This window comes from Microplitis demolitor, chromosome 3, assembly GCF_026212275.2.
Source record: "Microplitis demolitor isolate Queensland-Clemson2020A chromosome 3, iyMicDemo2.1a, whole genome shotgun sequence".
Taxonomy (NCBI): Eukaryota; Metazoa; Arthropoda; class Insecta; order Hymenoptera; family Braconidae; genus Microplitis; species Microplitis demolitor.
Window position 1 is genome coordinate 9,520,970 of NC_068547.1, and position 15,436 is coordinate 9,536,405.

Below are 15,436 nucleotides of genomic sequence, written 5' to 3' on the forward strand. Positions count from 1 at the left end.
AGCTCACATGTATACCTTCAGCGTACACTGTAAAAAATTTCATGGACCCGGTGTGGTGTAAATGCATTGGTGGAAAAATTTTGGTGTGAAAATTACACCGAACCCCGTGTGAAATTTGAGCAATCTGGATTTTTATTTTTTACCCCGCCAAACGAGTAAATGTATAAATGTAAGGGAAGGGGGCAGGGCAAAATGGGCCCTCCAAAATTACACGGGATCGGTGTAATTTTCACACCAAAATTTTTACACCGATGCATTTACACTACACCGGGTCCATCAAAATTTTTACAGTGTACGTAGGAATAAGTTATTTCATTTTTAATAAACTGTACTGAATACCTTTGCTTTTGGTTCTCAAGTTCTTTCACGTTTTTTCCTCGTGATTGTTCCCTCATCTGGCGTATGAAAAGTGTTTCCGTATAGCAAATGTTTGTTTCTAGGGAAAAGTCCAGTGTATTGCTTGGATTGTCTTTTAGTTTCAATCTGTAGTTGTTACTCGTTGTCTATGACCATATACGTCAAATTAAATATATTTCGATATAAAAAACGGTTTTTTTTGAAATTTTTCTAAAATGATTTGATGAGTCGATTCCAAAACTTCATGAGGTCTAAAACTCGACATAACGCATCGGTTGCCGTAAGAACTACCTCAATTGATTGATTCAATCGAAAGATAATGTTTACGAAAGAATTTCAAAATAACAATCCACCTTATTTTTCTTGATTAGCACATGATGTAATCAATTGTTTTAAAAATTACACTAAAATTTTGTCTTTTGCAATCACCGTATAATTTTTATTCCGTCCCCGAAACGTTAAAAAAAAATTGTTCTTTGAATTTTCCTTAGATATTTCGACGTTATGATCCGATATAAAACTTCTTTTACTCTTCATTTTAATTATTATTCATGTTTATTTACTCGACTTTTTATCTTGGAAATAACGGGAAATTTTGGGGCTGACCCACAGGATCAACCGTTTTCCAAATTCTTTAATGTGATATGGAATAATATTTTTAATCATCCACGTATTGTATACATGATCGTTAAATTTAATAACATTTAGATTAATAATGCAATTTTTTCATGGATATTATTTATTTTTTGCGTCCATAATGCGAGTAGGGTTCTCTGATATATATACATACATTTATATATATATATATATATATATATATATATATATTTGTGTATATTATATTGAAAGGAGAAGCTATAAAGTTTAGGGTGGAGATGTAAAAACCACTCTCAGGTATAGAATAAAACATATCCATGTGTTCAGGTGACAGGCTTTCGGACAAGTGATTCATGGGAGTTTCGATATGTTTTTTACACTTTTCGACGACCTTATTAGAAATTCTAATGAGAATGGTTATGTTCCTCCCGTCGAGTTCAGTTGTCGATATGAGACAAAGAGTGACACAAGACCGGTAGCAACAAAAGATAAAACAGCCTAATCATATGAATTTCTTGCTCGATCTTTTTCATTCCATATCAGTGAATCGGTGAATACTTCAAGTCCATCACATTATTGTGTGATCTCACAATACTGACATGATATCTTTATTAAAAGAATTAACCTCGCAGACAAAAAGTATCGAATTTCAAATGAATGCAGAAGAATAAAATAATTATTGATGTATTTTCTCAATTAAAATAATAATAATTATTTATAAAAATACTGTGCTAAACTTTTGTTCTTGTAATTTATGTATTAGAGTACTGAACTTTGAATTTCCCAAAAGAATAATTTTTAGTCATTTTTGATGATATTTCCGTTTAAAAAATAAATACCCATTAACTACGAAATCAGAGCTAAGTAAAACAGACTGTAAAATTTTCTAGCAGATATTAAATCTCCTAACACGAGGCTTGACAGAGACCGCACGAAAAGAAAAAAAGAGTTAATTTGAATCAAGAAAAAAGTTCTCGAGTTAAGAATTTTTTCATTCAAGAATTCGGAAAATCAAAATTATCTTACACCAAGTACTTAATTATCTTGAAATTTTAACTGGAATGAGGTACATGAAGGCTCAGGTAATTATGTCATGAAACAAATCGTTTACCAGATTGTTATTGTTGATCAAATCATTTCATAGCATCAAATTACTTATAAAATGGAAACCTTTCCATACGAATAACAGAAAACATACCACCGTCGATTAAGGTTGAACAATAAAAAATAAACAACATACTGAAAATGTCAGCGTCGGAAATGTCATGTTTCATATCTTTACTTGATGTTTGGTGATCTTGTTCCCCGAGATAATACAATATGGCCTTTGTACCAAGCATTACGGCAAATTTTTGACATCTTTACTGCCCTGAATCTTCTTCGCTACGATGCAGTAGCGTTAAACGATCTTATTACTAAATATGACACGTTATATTTGAAATTTGTTGGTAGTTTAACTATTAAATCACATAATACGAATCATTATAGTTGATTTTTACATCGTATCGGACCTTTGATTCATCATTGGAGTATGCGATATGAATTGAAAAAAAAAAGCTGGTAAAATACCAGCAGTGACGACAGCTTGCTATAAAAATCTATTAGTCACCATAGCTATTAGAGATAAATTAAAAATGGCAGATCTATAACTTTTTGGTTATTTCGATAATAATTTAACTAAAATAGAATGTGAAGAGGTTTGTAATGAAAAAGAGAAATTCTTTTTTCTTACTCCACCATCTGACATCTATGCATTAAAGCACATAACGTTCACTAAGAAAAAAATTCTCTAGAAAAAACTATCAAAAAAGAATTATCTTCACTCTGCTAATTTACAGCGTGTAAACAGTTCCATAAATGCTTCAAGTTGGGAATATAAAAATTCTGAAATAAGTTTCTTACCAAGAACAGTATAAGCTGTGGACGCGATCTAGTGGCGAGCACTGAGCTACTTCCACTGCTCTTGGCTAGCATCAAGACTTAAACCAAGAGTAAAATTTTTTAGGAGAAAAAAAAAATATGGAGAAGAGGAAGTTATGGTGCTAGGCAGCAGCAGCGGGAGTAGTTCGGTGCTCGCCACTAGATCGCGCCCACAGCTTCCCGACTAGAAATTTTGGTGAGGCTTGCCGAAGAATCAGTTTGACCCAAACTAGGCTTGTCTAACTAAGGTAAGCCTAATTCGTATCTTATCAGATCTTTATGAGGCAAAACGAACATTGGCATGCCAAAAAAATTAAAGATTCGACTGTGATCACGAAACACTATGGCATTACCGAAGTACGGCGTACTATTGGAATTCCTGACTGGTAGGTAGCAATGGTAACCTAAGGTTTGCCGATGTTTGGTATGCCAAAGTCAGATGAAACTAGGAAAGCTGTAGCAAGTCACACTCAGGCCTAATATTGAAATTCCGGACTAAAATCGGATTGTCGATGATCGAAGGCTTGCTAAAGTTAGGTATGTCAAATCTGGCTATTATTAGGAAAGTCTTCGTCATTGCCTAAATTAGGTATATCCTTGGAATTTCTGACTGGTACCGAACAATATTTAAATAGCATAAATAAACTTGGGAGCCACAATCGGTAGTGTAGCGTAGTAGTTAAAACGTCGGTCTTTCGTGCGTAGGGTCTCGGGTTTGAATCCCACAATATAAGTCCTTGATAAGTTTCGCATTTTTCCTTGAATTAAAAATTTCTCATTTGATTGGAAGTCAAAATAACATTAAATTAGAATATCCGATGATAACTGCCCGGCAAAAATAGTTTTAAACGATAAAAAAAAAAAATTAATTTAGTTAAACAAAATTATATGATCATTACAGTCATACATGACCATTTATTACCAGTTTCTATGTATAAGCGTAAGGCTCGTATGCGAACTATGGTTTCTAAATCACTGCCTAAGAAGGAAGACAAATTAGGCAGGGCCTCGCGACTGCATTACCTTCGGGATCTCGACCTAGTTTGGTTGCTTTATTTGGCGCAAGTCTGGAAATCGGCATGCTTTATTCGGTTCACACCACTGCCTAACTCAAATTTCTAGTCGGGTTGTAGTGTCCCTGGCAAGAAACTTATTTCAGAATTTTTATATTCCCAATTTGAAGCATTTATAAGACGAGTTCATCTCTGTTATTCAACAGAATAACAACTACCTTTTTTGATTGTAATATATCCTGTATTACATTAAGACTTTAATGTTTCCTTGAATAGTTATTTTCGATATACAAAAATAAAAAGTACGTCTCAGATAAATTTTTTTGTTTTTTTACTTTACACTTGAATGTATTATTTTCTCATTCAATTTAATTCAAAATAATTCGAATCATTTGTTTTTTTGATTAATATCTATTTGCAACTAAAAATTTTTTTAATTCTCAATATTCGTAACTAATTAATGTCAATCAAATAAAATTCTCAATTCTTAAATCAATAATCCTTAGGTTTAAATATATATTTATTAACTTGGAACAAATATATATTTATTCTAAATGAATGTATTTTTTTGTGACTAAGTAATATTTATTACACTGTGAAAAATTTCCAACAAATTTTACTATGGGTACAATGTAACACCGGACTATAAGAAAACTGTTACAAAATTTACAAGTATCCCATAGTAAACGGTATGCGCAGACGACACAATTGGGATCTATGAGCATCGTTTACTATGGGACACTTGTAAATTTTGTATCAGTTTTCTTATGGTCCGGGGTTACAATGCACCCATAGTAAAATTTAATGGGAATTTTTCACAGTGTAGAGTTAATATAATAATATTTTGCTCTAGTATTTGGATTTGTTGGTACTACGAAATAATTTAATTGTCTATCAAATAGATATTTCCTTGACTTTACCAAATAGTTTTAGTATTTTAGAGAAATATTAATGTTAACCAAATAGAGTTTATTAAATAATTTATTAAAAATGTCAAAATAGACTATGTTGAAGCAATAAAATTTATTTGTCCCAAATAAACTTTAGATTAACAGAATCTAATAAAACCAATTTAATTGTCCGAAGAGAAATTTTTTCTCAGCGTACAACAGAAATAGATATTAAGTAAATACAGTGGTAGTGGTAGAAATTAATGAGAATGACGGACCTCACACCTCAGTTTGGCAAAATTTATAAAATAGATGGTATAGCAAATGATGTTTTCTTCGTCGCGTATCAAATATCGCCGATAGCGGTTGACCATCATTATCATGGGTGGAATGTCGAGGTTAATAATCATGCTACATGGATTAAAAAAATAACGTTTACCTCCAATTGTACCTTGTTTATTAATGAAAAAAGGGTTAAACTATCTTGCTACGAGACACTTAATTTAAAATATTTATTCGACTATAGAAAAGGATATGTATCCGCGAACTTTTGTCCTATATTTTAATTATAAGATAAGATTTGAGGTACAAAATATTAATATGTATTAATGTGACTTTAGTTGTGATATCACAATTAGATCTATGTCTAAAATTGTAACTTTCAAATCAATCACTATGTAAATAATTTATTTAAATAATTCTGGATTTTAGTCAATAACATAGAAATAATTAAAGTATTTTTTCAAGTTACTACAACATGACTTTTTCATGTTGCTGCATAAATGTCATGTTATTATACAACATGAAATTTCATATTTTCACAACATGATCTTTTTATGTTGCTGCAACATGGAAAATCATGTTGCCCCAACGTTTTTTGAGAAAACCACCGCTAGATGGCCATAATTATTATAGTAATGACTTCTCGGTAAATAACGGATATGATTCTGACTACTCCACAACATAGCTTACAAATTTTTGTTCTTAATTTATTTGATAAATACATATTATTCAATGTTCATTATTATTTATATCATTCAAAAAGTTTTAAAAACAGCAATAGTAAAAAATTGGAAAATTCAAAAGTGCACACCTCAAACACTCACGTCAAAATGAATGTAGTTTAATTATTACTTTTTTTTAGTGTTACTTTTATACAGTCAAATGATATAATATTCTCAGACTATTATTTTTGTAAAAAAAAAATTTATTTTTTAAGATCCACAGTTAATATTAAAAAAAATTATGTTATCGACAGTTGATATTCTTTTGAATGTTAATATCTTCTATTCTATACTATGGCGCTGTAAATAGTAATATTGACAAAAGAAGTAAGAACATATACCAAAACGTGTAAGAGGAAGTGAAATATATTCGAATGCCCACATAAAAATCAAAATACAAAAAAAAATATAGACGATAAATTTACAGAAAAATCTCAAAAAATTCATTGAATTTTGTTAATATCTTTTAATGAAAAAGTGATTGCAACACTTTAAAAAATTGTACCGAAAAATTTCACATAATAAATATTTTTGTTTTCAAATTCCAGCTTATGTTATGTTTCTTTAGGAAATTTTTTGTAGTTAGAAATATAAAATATTTTTTTGTAGACTGTAATAGTATTCAATGCATAGTCTTACAGTGGATTAAATTTTTTTTTGGTATATCGAAATTACTTCAAAGTATATAGAGCTTAAAGTCTCGGATAAATTAAAATACAATGCATATAGGGAAGGGGGGGGGGGCAAACGGGGTACTCATGGAAATACTAAGGACTTTTGAAGGACTCAAATACGTTAAATCTTCTTGTTTTCAATGATATTCAAAGTTAATAAAAAAAAATTTCCGTTGCCGTTAAAACAAAAAAAATTTCACTTTTGCAAACAAAATAGGGTACCCCCTAAAAAAGGTAAAAAAAAAAATTTTCTGCATATTAAATAAATTTAATTAATTTCAATGTTTTCGTAAGTAATTTCCATAAAGAGAAATTACATTTTCCACAATTATTTGATGCAAAAGAAGAAAAAATTTTTGTAATGGTTATCATCGTAAAACAAAAGCCATCAACATTTTTTGACTGACACTCGATTTTCGAAAAAGTTCAACAAAAAACATTCAAAATAATGCTCAATTCTATTTACAAAATTGATTTTTGAACGTTTAAAAAAATTTTTAAAATAAAATGTTTTTTTATAAAATTTTGAGGGTACCTTTCCCCGTTTGCCCCCCCCCCCCTTACCCTAAATTTACTCTGATTGCTATCAAAGACCATTTTTTTTAAATTTCTGTACTTATACAGAAGAAAAAAATTACTTGACGCGAGAAATTTGTTTTTGCCCAAAAAAAATATTGTTTTTAATTCGTTATGCGAAAAATTTTTTAGGATCGAGCAAAAATTTTTTGCGCCAAAAAATCTACTTTTCTGTGTATAGTTTAAAATTGTAGTGTAAAATAAAATGATCAGTGAGCTCGCTAGCACTAAACACCTTGACTTGAAATGTAAAAGATCGCCAGATTTGTACTGAGCTCTTTAAGTCGTTAAGAGAAAGGGTAAACTCAATAGTAGTGGGGTCATATTACAGAGAGAGGGAAATCGGAGGCGGGCGCGTTATATTTTAACAGGACAACCGCACTTACCACATCTTGTGAGCCGTTGTGTTATTGCTCATTTATTTCTCAATACTTATCAATTAATCATATGTTATTTGATAAAAGTAAAAAATTTCTATTTTTTGGTGAATTTAATTTTTGCATATGATTATTTTTTTACATCATTCATTGAATTTGGATTGATGGATTATCGTTAGCAAAATAATGAAAATTACATCTTAAAATAAATAAAAAAAAAATTTACTAAGATATATTGTCAGCAATAAATAAAAGTACTATTAATTAATTTACAAGAAATGAACAACACTTTTTTAATTAACAGAAACATATTTTGCAAAAGTTATCTGTGCCCCGCCCCCTTAAACGCCTTTCTATTGACGCCTTCATTGACTTTGAAATTCATAAAGCTTTTTTAAATGATGGTTTAAACAAATTTTCACCCTTATTAACTATGAATTGGTTAATTAATGTTGTCAAATTTAAAAAATAGTTAATTCGCATGATACACAGAAAAAAATTTTTTTTTTACTTCAAGAAAATTATTTCTTATTCCGAAAATTGTTTCTTATCCCAAGAAATTTTTTTTTCGCCACAAGAAAATTGTCGTTTCCAATTCTTATTGCAAAAAATTTCTTAGAACAAGTAAAAATTTTCTTCGGTCGAGTAAAAATGTTCTTGCATCAAGAAATCCTTTTTTTCTGAGCATGATTTAAAAACTTTAGTGTTTCTACTATTTATTTTGATCCCATAGTCTACATATACTCTATTAGCATATCTACATAGTCTTTCATACAGTCATATGTACTCATTATTTTTGCTCACCTATTCACAACTGCCTATTCTCCACTGAAGTCGGGGCAACAGGTTTAAATTTATGGAACAATAAGAAGTAGTAGTATACGTAGAGGACGTTTCTCTTTTGCTCACTCATTTGCGATTACGGATTACGGATAGAATCTTCTTCCCTTTTCACTTTCTCTGTTGCATTGTTTTCATCTCACTCTTCTAGTATCTATTCGCTTATGAGAAAGAAAAGGAGATAGAAAAAGAGGGAAGGAATAACCAAGAGGCTATCAAACTCTCATAAAACTGTCAGCCGCGACCGCCTGGCTGACTTATGTGCTTCCTTTCTTTTTTCCCTTTGCTTCTTATTTTATTTATTTCTTTTTCTCTTCTTTTATCTCCTTTTTCCGTATAGCTTTGGTTTGTTACCATTGTGAAACCTGTTTATCTGTTGTTTTTTAATAAAATAGGCCAATGTTATTACATAAAATAATTACTAGAATGTCTATTAAAACATAAGCGGCATTTGCATGTATATGGCAATAATATAAAATAAAGTTGCAAGGAGATTAAGAAATAATCGTTTTTCTTGAAGCGGCCAATCTTGATTATGTATCCTTATCAATCTATTCATGATTTAACTAGTTCTTTTGATTACTCTTGAACGAGTGGTACGCGGGGGTTCACAGAAAAAATAAATAAGGAGACACGCGTGCGCGCACATTGCCCCACGTTAAATAACAGCGACGGGAGAACTGCTCACTCCTTGGTGACGTCGAAAAGGCCAGAGAATATGTTGAAGGAAAGACGAAAAAGCGAAATATATGTATATATTAAGGGGAGAGAGGTATGACAAAGAGAGAAAATGCAGAAAAGAAACCCCTCTCTGCTGGTTGATACCACGAGCTCCAAAGTATATACACCATAGCCCCCCTTGATGGACTTTATTTTGTTTCTCTGTCTCAGCTCCCCCACCACTCTGTCAGTAAAACATCCCTCTATTCCTCAAATTCTTCATCCCCTTTACTTATTAACTTTCTCTCTTTATCGCTGGCTCTTTTCATTCTCCTGCTTGCTCGTAGTCTGTGTGACGGGTAATGCTGGTGATCGAGAAAACAGGGTTAAAGAATTTGGTACGCCGACGGCGTTAGTAGTATAAGAGAAAGATGGAAATTCACTAGACAGAGAAAGAGAGAGACCAATCAAGGTTTGACGAACGACGGGGATTGGTCCGTTCTCCTGACACGCAGCGCGGGCACGTGACAGCTACCGCACCGACTACGAGGATCGCGGTTCAGTACGATACCACCTCCCTCCGCGCACGCAACTGCACGAGAGAGGCAGCACATGGGCAGGCTTGTCTCGGCAGCAGCCTCTATACCTCTATTTTCTTACTGTACCCGAAGGCGTGTGGTGCTACACTTAAAGTGAGACGGTAACTCGAGCCAGTCTTAAATTGTACACCGTCACTTGGTCTCGAAACAAACTGTAGTGTTGATCAAACTTCAATGTCTTACGGAAGTGCCCGCTATTTTTTAAAAACACTTCAAAAATAAAAACGCGGTCGTGTAGTGAAATCAAAATTTGATTTAGTATTGTTTAGTTTTAAATAGTTATTATTACTTGTGATAATCATAACAATGTAATTTAAGAAAAAAAAATAAGAGTATTATAAACAGAGAACCGTCAAATGAGGGTGATCTTTCATATATTTCTCAATGGAGCACAGCCCGCGTTCACGCCAGGCAGTAGTAACAATAACGTGTCAGGTCTCGCGAGTTCCCCGTGGGTAATTGTGCCCGGTAAGGTCGTAAAGAAGCGGAAGACAGTTTTATAGTCCCGACCCACGTGGCGCTCGTAAAGTAACTCGGCTCTTGTGGCGGTTGCTTACCTCTCTATTAGTTAGTGTGATCCTCCCCATCGTTCATTATCGAATCATTATTGTGGTGATAAATCATTCATTTGGTTATATGATAACTTGTAAATGATAAAAGACCTTTAAATAGCTATAAAAAATTGTATAAATAATAATTAAACGTGTTGAAACGTAAGTGACATGTTGCTACTCAAGCGTTATTTTTAGTAATTATTTAGCAAAATGATCAGTTGATTGTTTGAAGTAAAAATAATTTATGATTAACATAAAAGTGCAAATGCTGTGAATAATCCAAGTGACGTTGTTGCGAAACATTTGCATGATATCGCACGTTATTATTTTTTTTCCAACGAAATCAAAAGTGCTAGGAGTTGACTTATTCAACCAACAATGAGTTCCTATCAGTTTGTAAATTCTTTAGCAGCCTGTTATGGAGGGCAACAACCCCAACAACAGCAGCCACGTCCATCACCTAATTCTCCAAGTGAGGCTCTACAAGCTGCATCTCCCGCCGGTAATGATTACTATAATCCTAATGCAGCAACAACTGGTTATCCAACTCCATGCTATTCACCACAACAGCACTATCCTCAACATCCTTATGCAACACCAGCATCAGGACTGCAGCACCCAGCACCAACGGGGATGATTGACTACACCCAATTACAACCTCAACCGAGGTTAAATGCAACAGCTTCTCAACATACCATGCACGCTCAACAATCACAGCATCACTCACAGCATCATTCTCAGTCCCAAATTCTATCAGACCCTACTGCACCGCTTTTACAAGGCGTGACACCTTCATCAGCACCTTCAACATCAAGTTGTAAGTACGCCGATTCAACTTCTTCGACAAGCGTAGCTTCTCCTCAGGATCTCACGACATCAACATCGCGAAATAGTCCGACGCCACTAGCTGGTACTAGTAAATCTAGTACTACAATTACATCACCATCTGGGAGTTCGGTGAGACCGTCAGTTGCGGCATCTGCATCATCACCACCTAGTGGAAGTTCCAGAGCTGTTGCTGAAGGTAGCACATCTCTAACGACAGCATCTTCGGCGTCATCACCAGCTTCTTCCACATCTAGTACTTCCAGCACTGGAAATAATTCATCTAATAAAGCCAATTCCAGTAATAGTAATCCTCCTCAAATATATCCGTGGATGAAAAGGGTTCACATTGGACAAAGTGAGTAGAAAATTTTATGTATTCTCATCTGTTAAGCGATTTTAACAACACTCGTGTAAAATTCGTTCCAAAAAGGTTCATAACTATGAATTTCCTAATTTGAGACAATTCTGAACTTTGAGTAGATCATCTTTTGAACTTTTAAAACATTCTACATGAAAAAAAGAGCAGTGGAAAAATTACAGTTTTCAGTGCAAAACAAAGCCCATGTTTAAAAACAAAGTATTAATAGTTTGTACTGTAATAATTGAGTACTTCTTGTAATAAAAATATTACTATTATAGATACCATACTTTACAGTTTCCAATGCAGTTTTAGTTCAATGAAGCTTTATTATGAATGAAACGCTACCGAGGATTCAAAAAAGTCTTATTTAAAGCTGTAATAATAACTACGTTTCAGAAATTATGTAATTTCTACAGTTTCGAAATAAAGAGACTGCTGATATTGGAAACTATATTTTTTCCGTGGAGTTAAAAAATTTCAGCTGAGTAGTTTTCAGGAATATTTTTCTAAATTTTTGAAGCAAAAATACTTTGACTTGAAAATTTTTATGGTTATAAGAACAGTAAAAAAAAAAACTTTAAAAACAATTATGTACGTTTTTTGACTTGTGGTAAAAACATTTAAAGAACGATATCTAGAAATTGAAATTTTTCCTGAATTTTTCTGAAGTTCCAGAAATAATCAACTCAAAATTCAGAATTGTCTCAAATTTTGAAGCTCACTGTTATGAACTTTTTTGAAACGATGTTTTAATATGGCCATTGATAAGATGGAACAAACTTAAGAGGTGTTCTGTGGAATAGTTAAAAAGAATATTACGACTTAACAGAATGGTAGAGTTGATAGAAGGGTCCAGAGGCTATTATCGCCTTTTGAAGCAATGCGAGTGAAAGGTCAGAGATCTCGTGAGAGGTTGCCATTCTTGGGTTTTCATTAGGATTGCGATTGATTCATAACTCAAAATAAAAATAAATCAAACAATAAACACTCTTTATGTTTTTTTTTTTTTTTTAAACAAAAGCGATATAATTTTTTTTCGACTATTATCTTTTACTCGCTTATAATATATAACACGTTTTATGACGTGAATATTCATTTACTAAGAATTGATAACTTTATCACTACACTGTTTAACAATATGACCACAATAGGAATCGTTTCATAAATTATTTGAACGTTCATCGGTTTTTTACATGATTATAAATATTTTCTTCAGTATTATAAAACACACTCAGTTTGAAAAATTATTTTTTCGAACTTTTAGATTACTAACATTTTTATGTTTCCACTAAAAATTCATTTTGAGATGTAAATATTGATAAAGAAATATTTTTAGTTTGGGTATTTAAGTGTTGACGATACATTACAGTTTCGGAAACCTGTTATGAGTTACGAAAAAATTTTATGAACGCGAAACAATAAATAACACAGTTGAAATATTTAGCTTTAATGTGTCAAAAATTTATGCATCCTTAAATTATTTGTTTGATCGTAATATTTATGAGGAAGTTATCATGAAAAGAGATGATATAGATGCTACAAAGACCCTTGAAATCGTATTAATCCTTGTGTAACATCATAAAATTAGGCTCCAACCAATTGGTTAGAAATAAATTAGAGACTCAGCTTTTGAAGTGTTGCTTAGCATTTCTATTTTTTATCTCTTGATATATACTTATTACAACTAATTATTCAAGTTAATTAAACTCATCATGAAATGTTTTCAACAAATCGATTTTTGTGTTTTTTTTTTGTTTTTTATTATGATTGTTGATCTTTTAAGCGATTGGTTAGAGTAGACATACTTTGTGAAAAATTGTTGTTGTGAATAAATTCTAGAATTAATTAGATTCAATATTCATTAATTCATGATCTGAATATTTTTATAAAATTTCTTGTAATAATAATAAATAATTAAAATTTTTATAATTATGAAGAATACGCTGAAAAAAATTTGTGAAGTGAATACGGAGTAGATGATTTTTTATTTATTTAATCCCCTCGCAGTGAATTTCGCTCCGAAGTAGAGTTTTGGAAAATATTAATTGTAAAAAAACTCCGCAGATTAAAATAGTCATAAAATTTGCCGAGTAAAATACTGATGCATAGTGAAATTAGGTCTTTTATATTTTGACATTTATATTGAGTACGCAAATAATTACAAGCTCTCTTTACATATATTTATGAGATATAATACTTAAAAATTATAAGCACTTGATAATGAAAGCTTTCATGCTTATGAAGTTAAAGAAATAGATTTTCTATTTTCCATCATTGATATAATTTCACTAAGTCACAAACTGTTATTTTTTTTTTAATTTTAAGTATTTGCAATTTTTAAAAATATATTGTATAACAACTTTGATTTAGAGATATAAAAATTTATATTGAATCAGATCGTTAATTATTAATAAATCTTCATGTATACTCTAGATAGAAATACATATATATATATAATTATCCAAGATGAGAGTTTTTTATTTTTAGAATATGAACGTACGTTCATTAATATTCAATATATTTTTTTCTCACTATTATACATCAAAACAATATACGTAAGTAGTTTATATGTATAAGAACAAGTGTATAATATGTAATGTAATTATTTAACTAGATATCATAAACTATATATCCACTTATAATATAAATATAAAATATTTGATAATATCGAGAAAAAAAAAAGATACAGAATAATCACTTTATTATAATAAAAAATTTAAATTTTTAATCGTAGCAAGAAAAGGGAATGAGATATGTAAGTAACATTGAAGCAAATATGGGGAGAAATATAGCAGGATTAGATTAGAGATCCCTCTAAAATAGATAATAGATAATAAATAAGTACTACACATAATAAAAAAACGAAAGAAAATTCCATCAACGAAAAAATTATTTTTCAATTCAACGAATGAGAGTAAAATTACTCTTCGAATCTTACGTAGGGTAACATTATTTATTTATAAAGAAAATGTTTGTTCTGGTACAAAACTAATCTGAATAATATTCGATAAAAACAAGTCATGTCTAATAATATTTTTTTGACACAATAAAACTTTTTGCTTGGTATTAAGCAATTAAATAAATTTTTTCAATAAAGTAATTATTTTACTTAATTGAAGATAATAATTGCTTGTCACTACTTATAAGTAACTAAAATACTTACATCAAGTACTATTTCTTGAAAATGTACATTTTTTTCTTTTATTGGATTAATGTGTCATTATAATAACACAACCCGGGTCGGAAAATTGGATCCAATTTCAGTCTAACTAGACTACATTCGGACTAATGGTCTGTATGTGAACCAGTTGATCTGTTTTTTATTTTGTTTAACAATTTTAAGCAGTTTTTGATCTGTTATTTTAAAAACAATCGCGTTACAGGCAGACAAAACTTGATTAATTCTTAAATTTTGAAAAATTTTAATTCTGAAAATTTTCAAGGAAAAACTAGATTAAATTATGAACTTGTAATATTTTTATTTAATAGACAACATTTGTAAACAATATTCATAGTTCCAGAATTGATTATATTTTATTTACGATTTACTTAGTGTCTATTGTTTAAAAATATCGGCAGTTGATGATAATAGTTTTACAGCTTCATTTTTTAGTTGTCTGGACTAAATATTTATGATATTAAATGAAAGTAATAAAATTACATTTAACATGTCACGAAATTTTTCTTGTTTACTGCATAAAATCGAAAAATATTTTGGCATTGGAAACTATCAAAATTCTTGTGACATCTTATTATGAAAGTGTATTAGCAGGTTTTAAACATTAAGAAAATTAACATTAATTTATAAATCTAGATTATTAGAGGAGAGGGGGAGGGGCAAAGCGGCGGACCTCCAAAATTTTATAAAAAAAAAAAAAATTTTTATTTTAAATGGTTTTTAATAATTTCAAAATAACTTTTTTAAATATAATTAAGCGTTATTTTGAATGTTTTTTGTCAAACTTTTTCAAAAATCAATTATCAGTTGAAAAATATAAATGAATTTCGTTTTATAATAAAAACAATTCAAAATTTGTTTTTATTTTTTTATATCCAATAATCATGCAAAATATGATATTTCTTTACGTAAATCACTTACAAAAAAGTTTAACTTAATCAAATTCATTTAAAATCCAGAAATTTTCTTTTTTATCCTTTTTAGGGGGTACCCCATTTTGCCCGCAAA

At 30.7% G+C, this 15,436-nt stretch overlaps 1 protein-coding gene across 2 annotated transcripts in view; it reads left to right on the forward strand.

Moving 5' to 3' along the window:
* LOC103580580 (homeotic protein Sex combs reduced) overlaps positions 1 to 15,436 on the forward strand; it is a 127,820-nt gene that overhangs the window by 76,901 nt on the left and 35,483 nt on the right. The window contains exon 1 of one of the 2 annotated variants that reach the window (XM_008562388.2): positions 9,596 to 11,244. The exons of the other annotated variant lie outside the window; for it this stretch is intronic. Within the exon in view, the coding sequence (XP_008560610.1) occupies positions 10,440 to 11,244 (805 nt within the window). The 5' untranslated portion in view covers positions 9,596 to 10,439. Of the gene's footprint in view, positions 1 to 9,595; positions 11,245 to 15,436 lie in introns of those variants that run through there. 2 annotated transcript variants of the gene reach the window in all.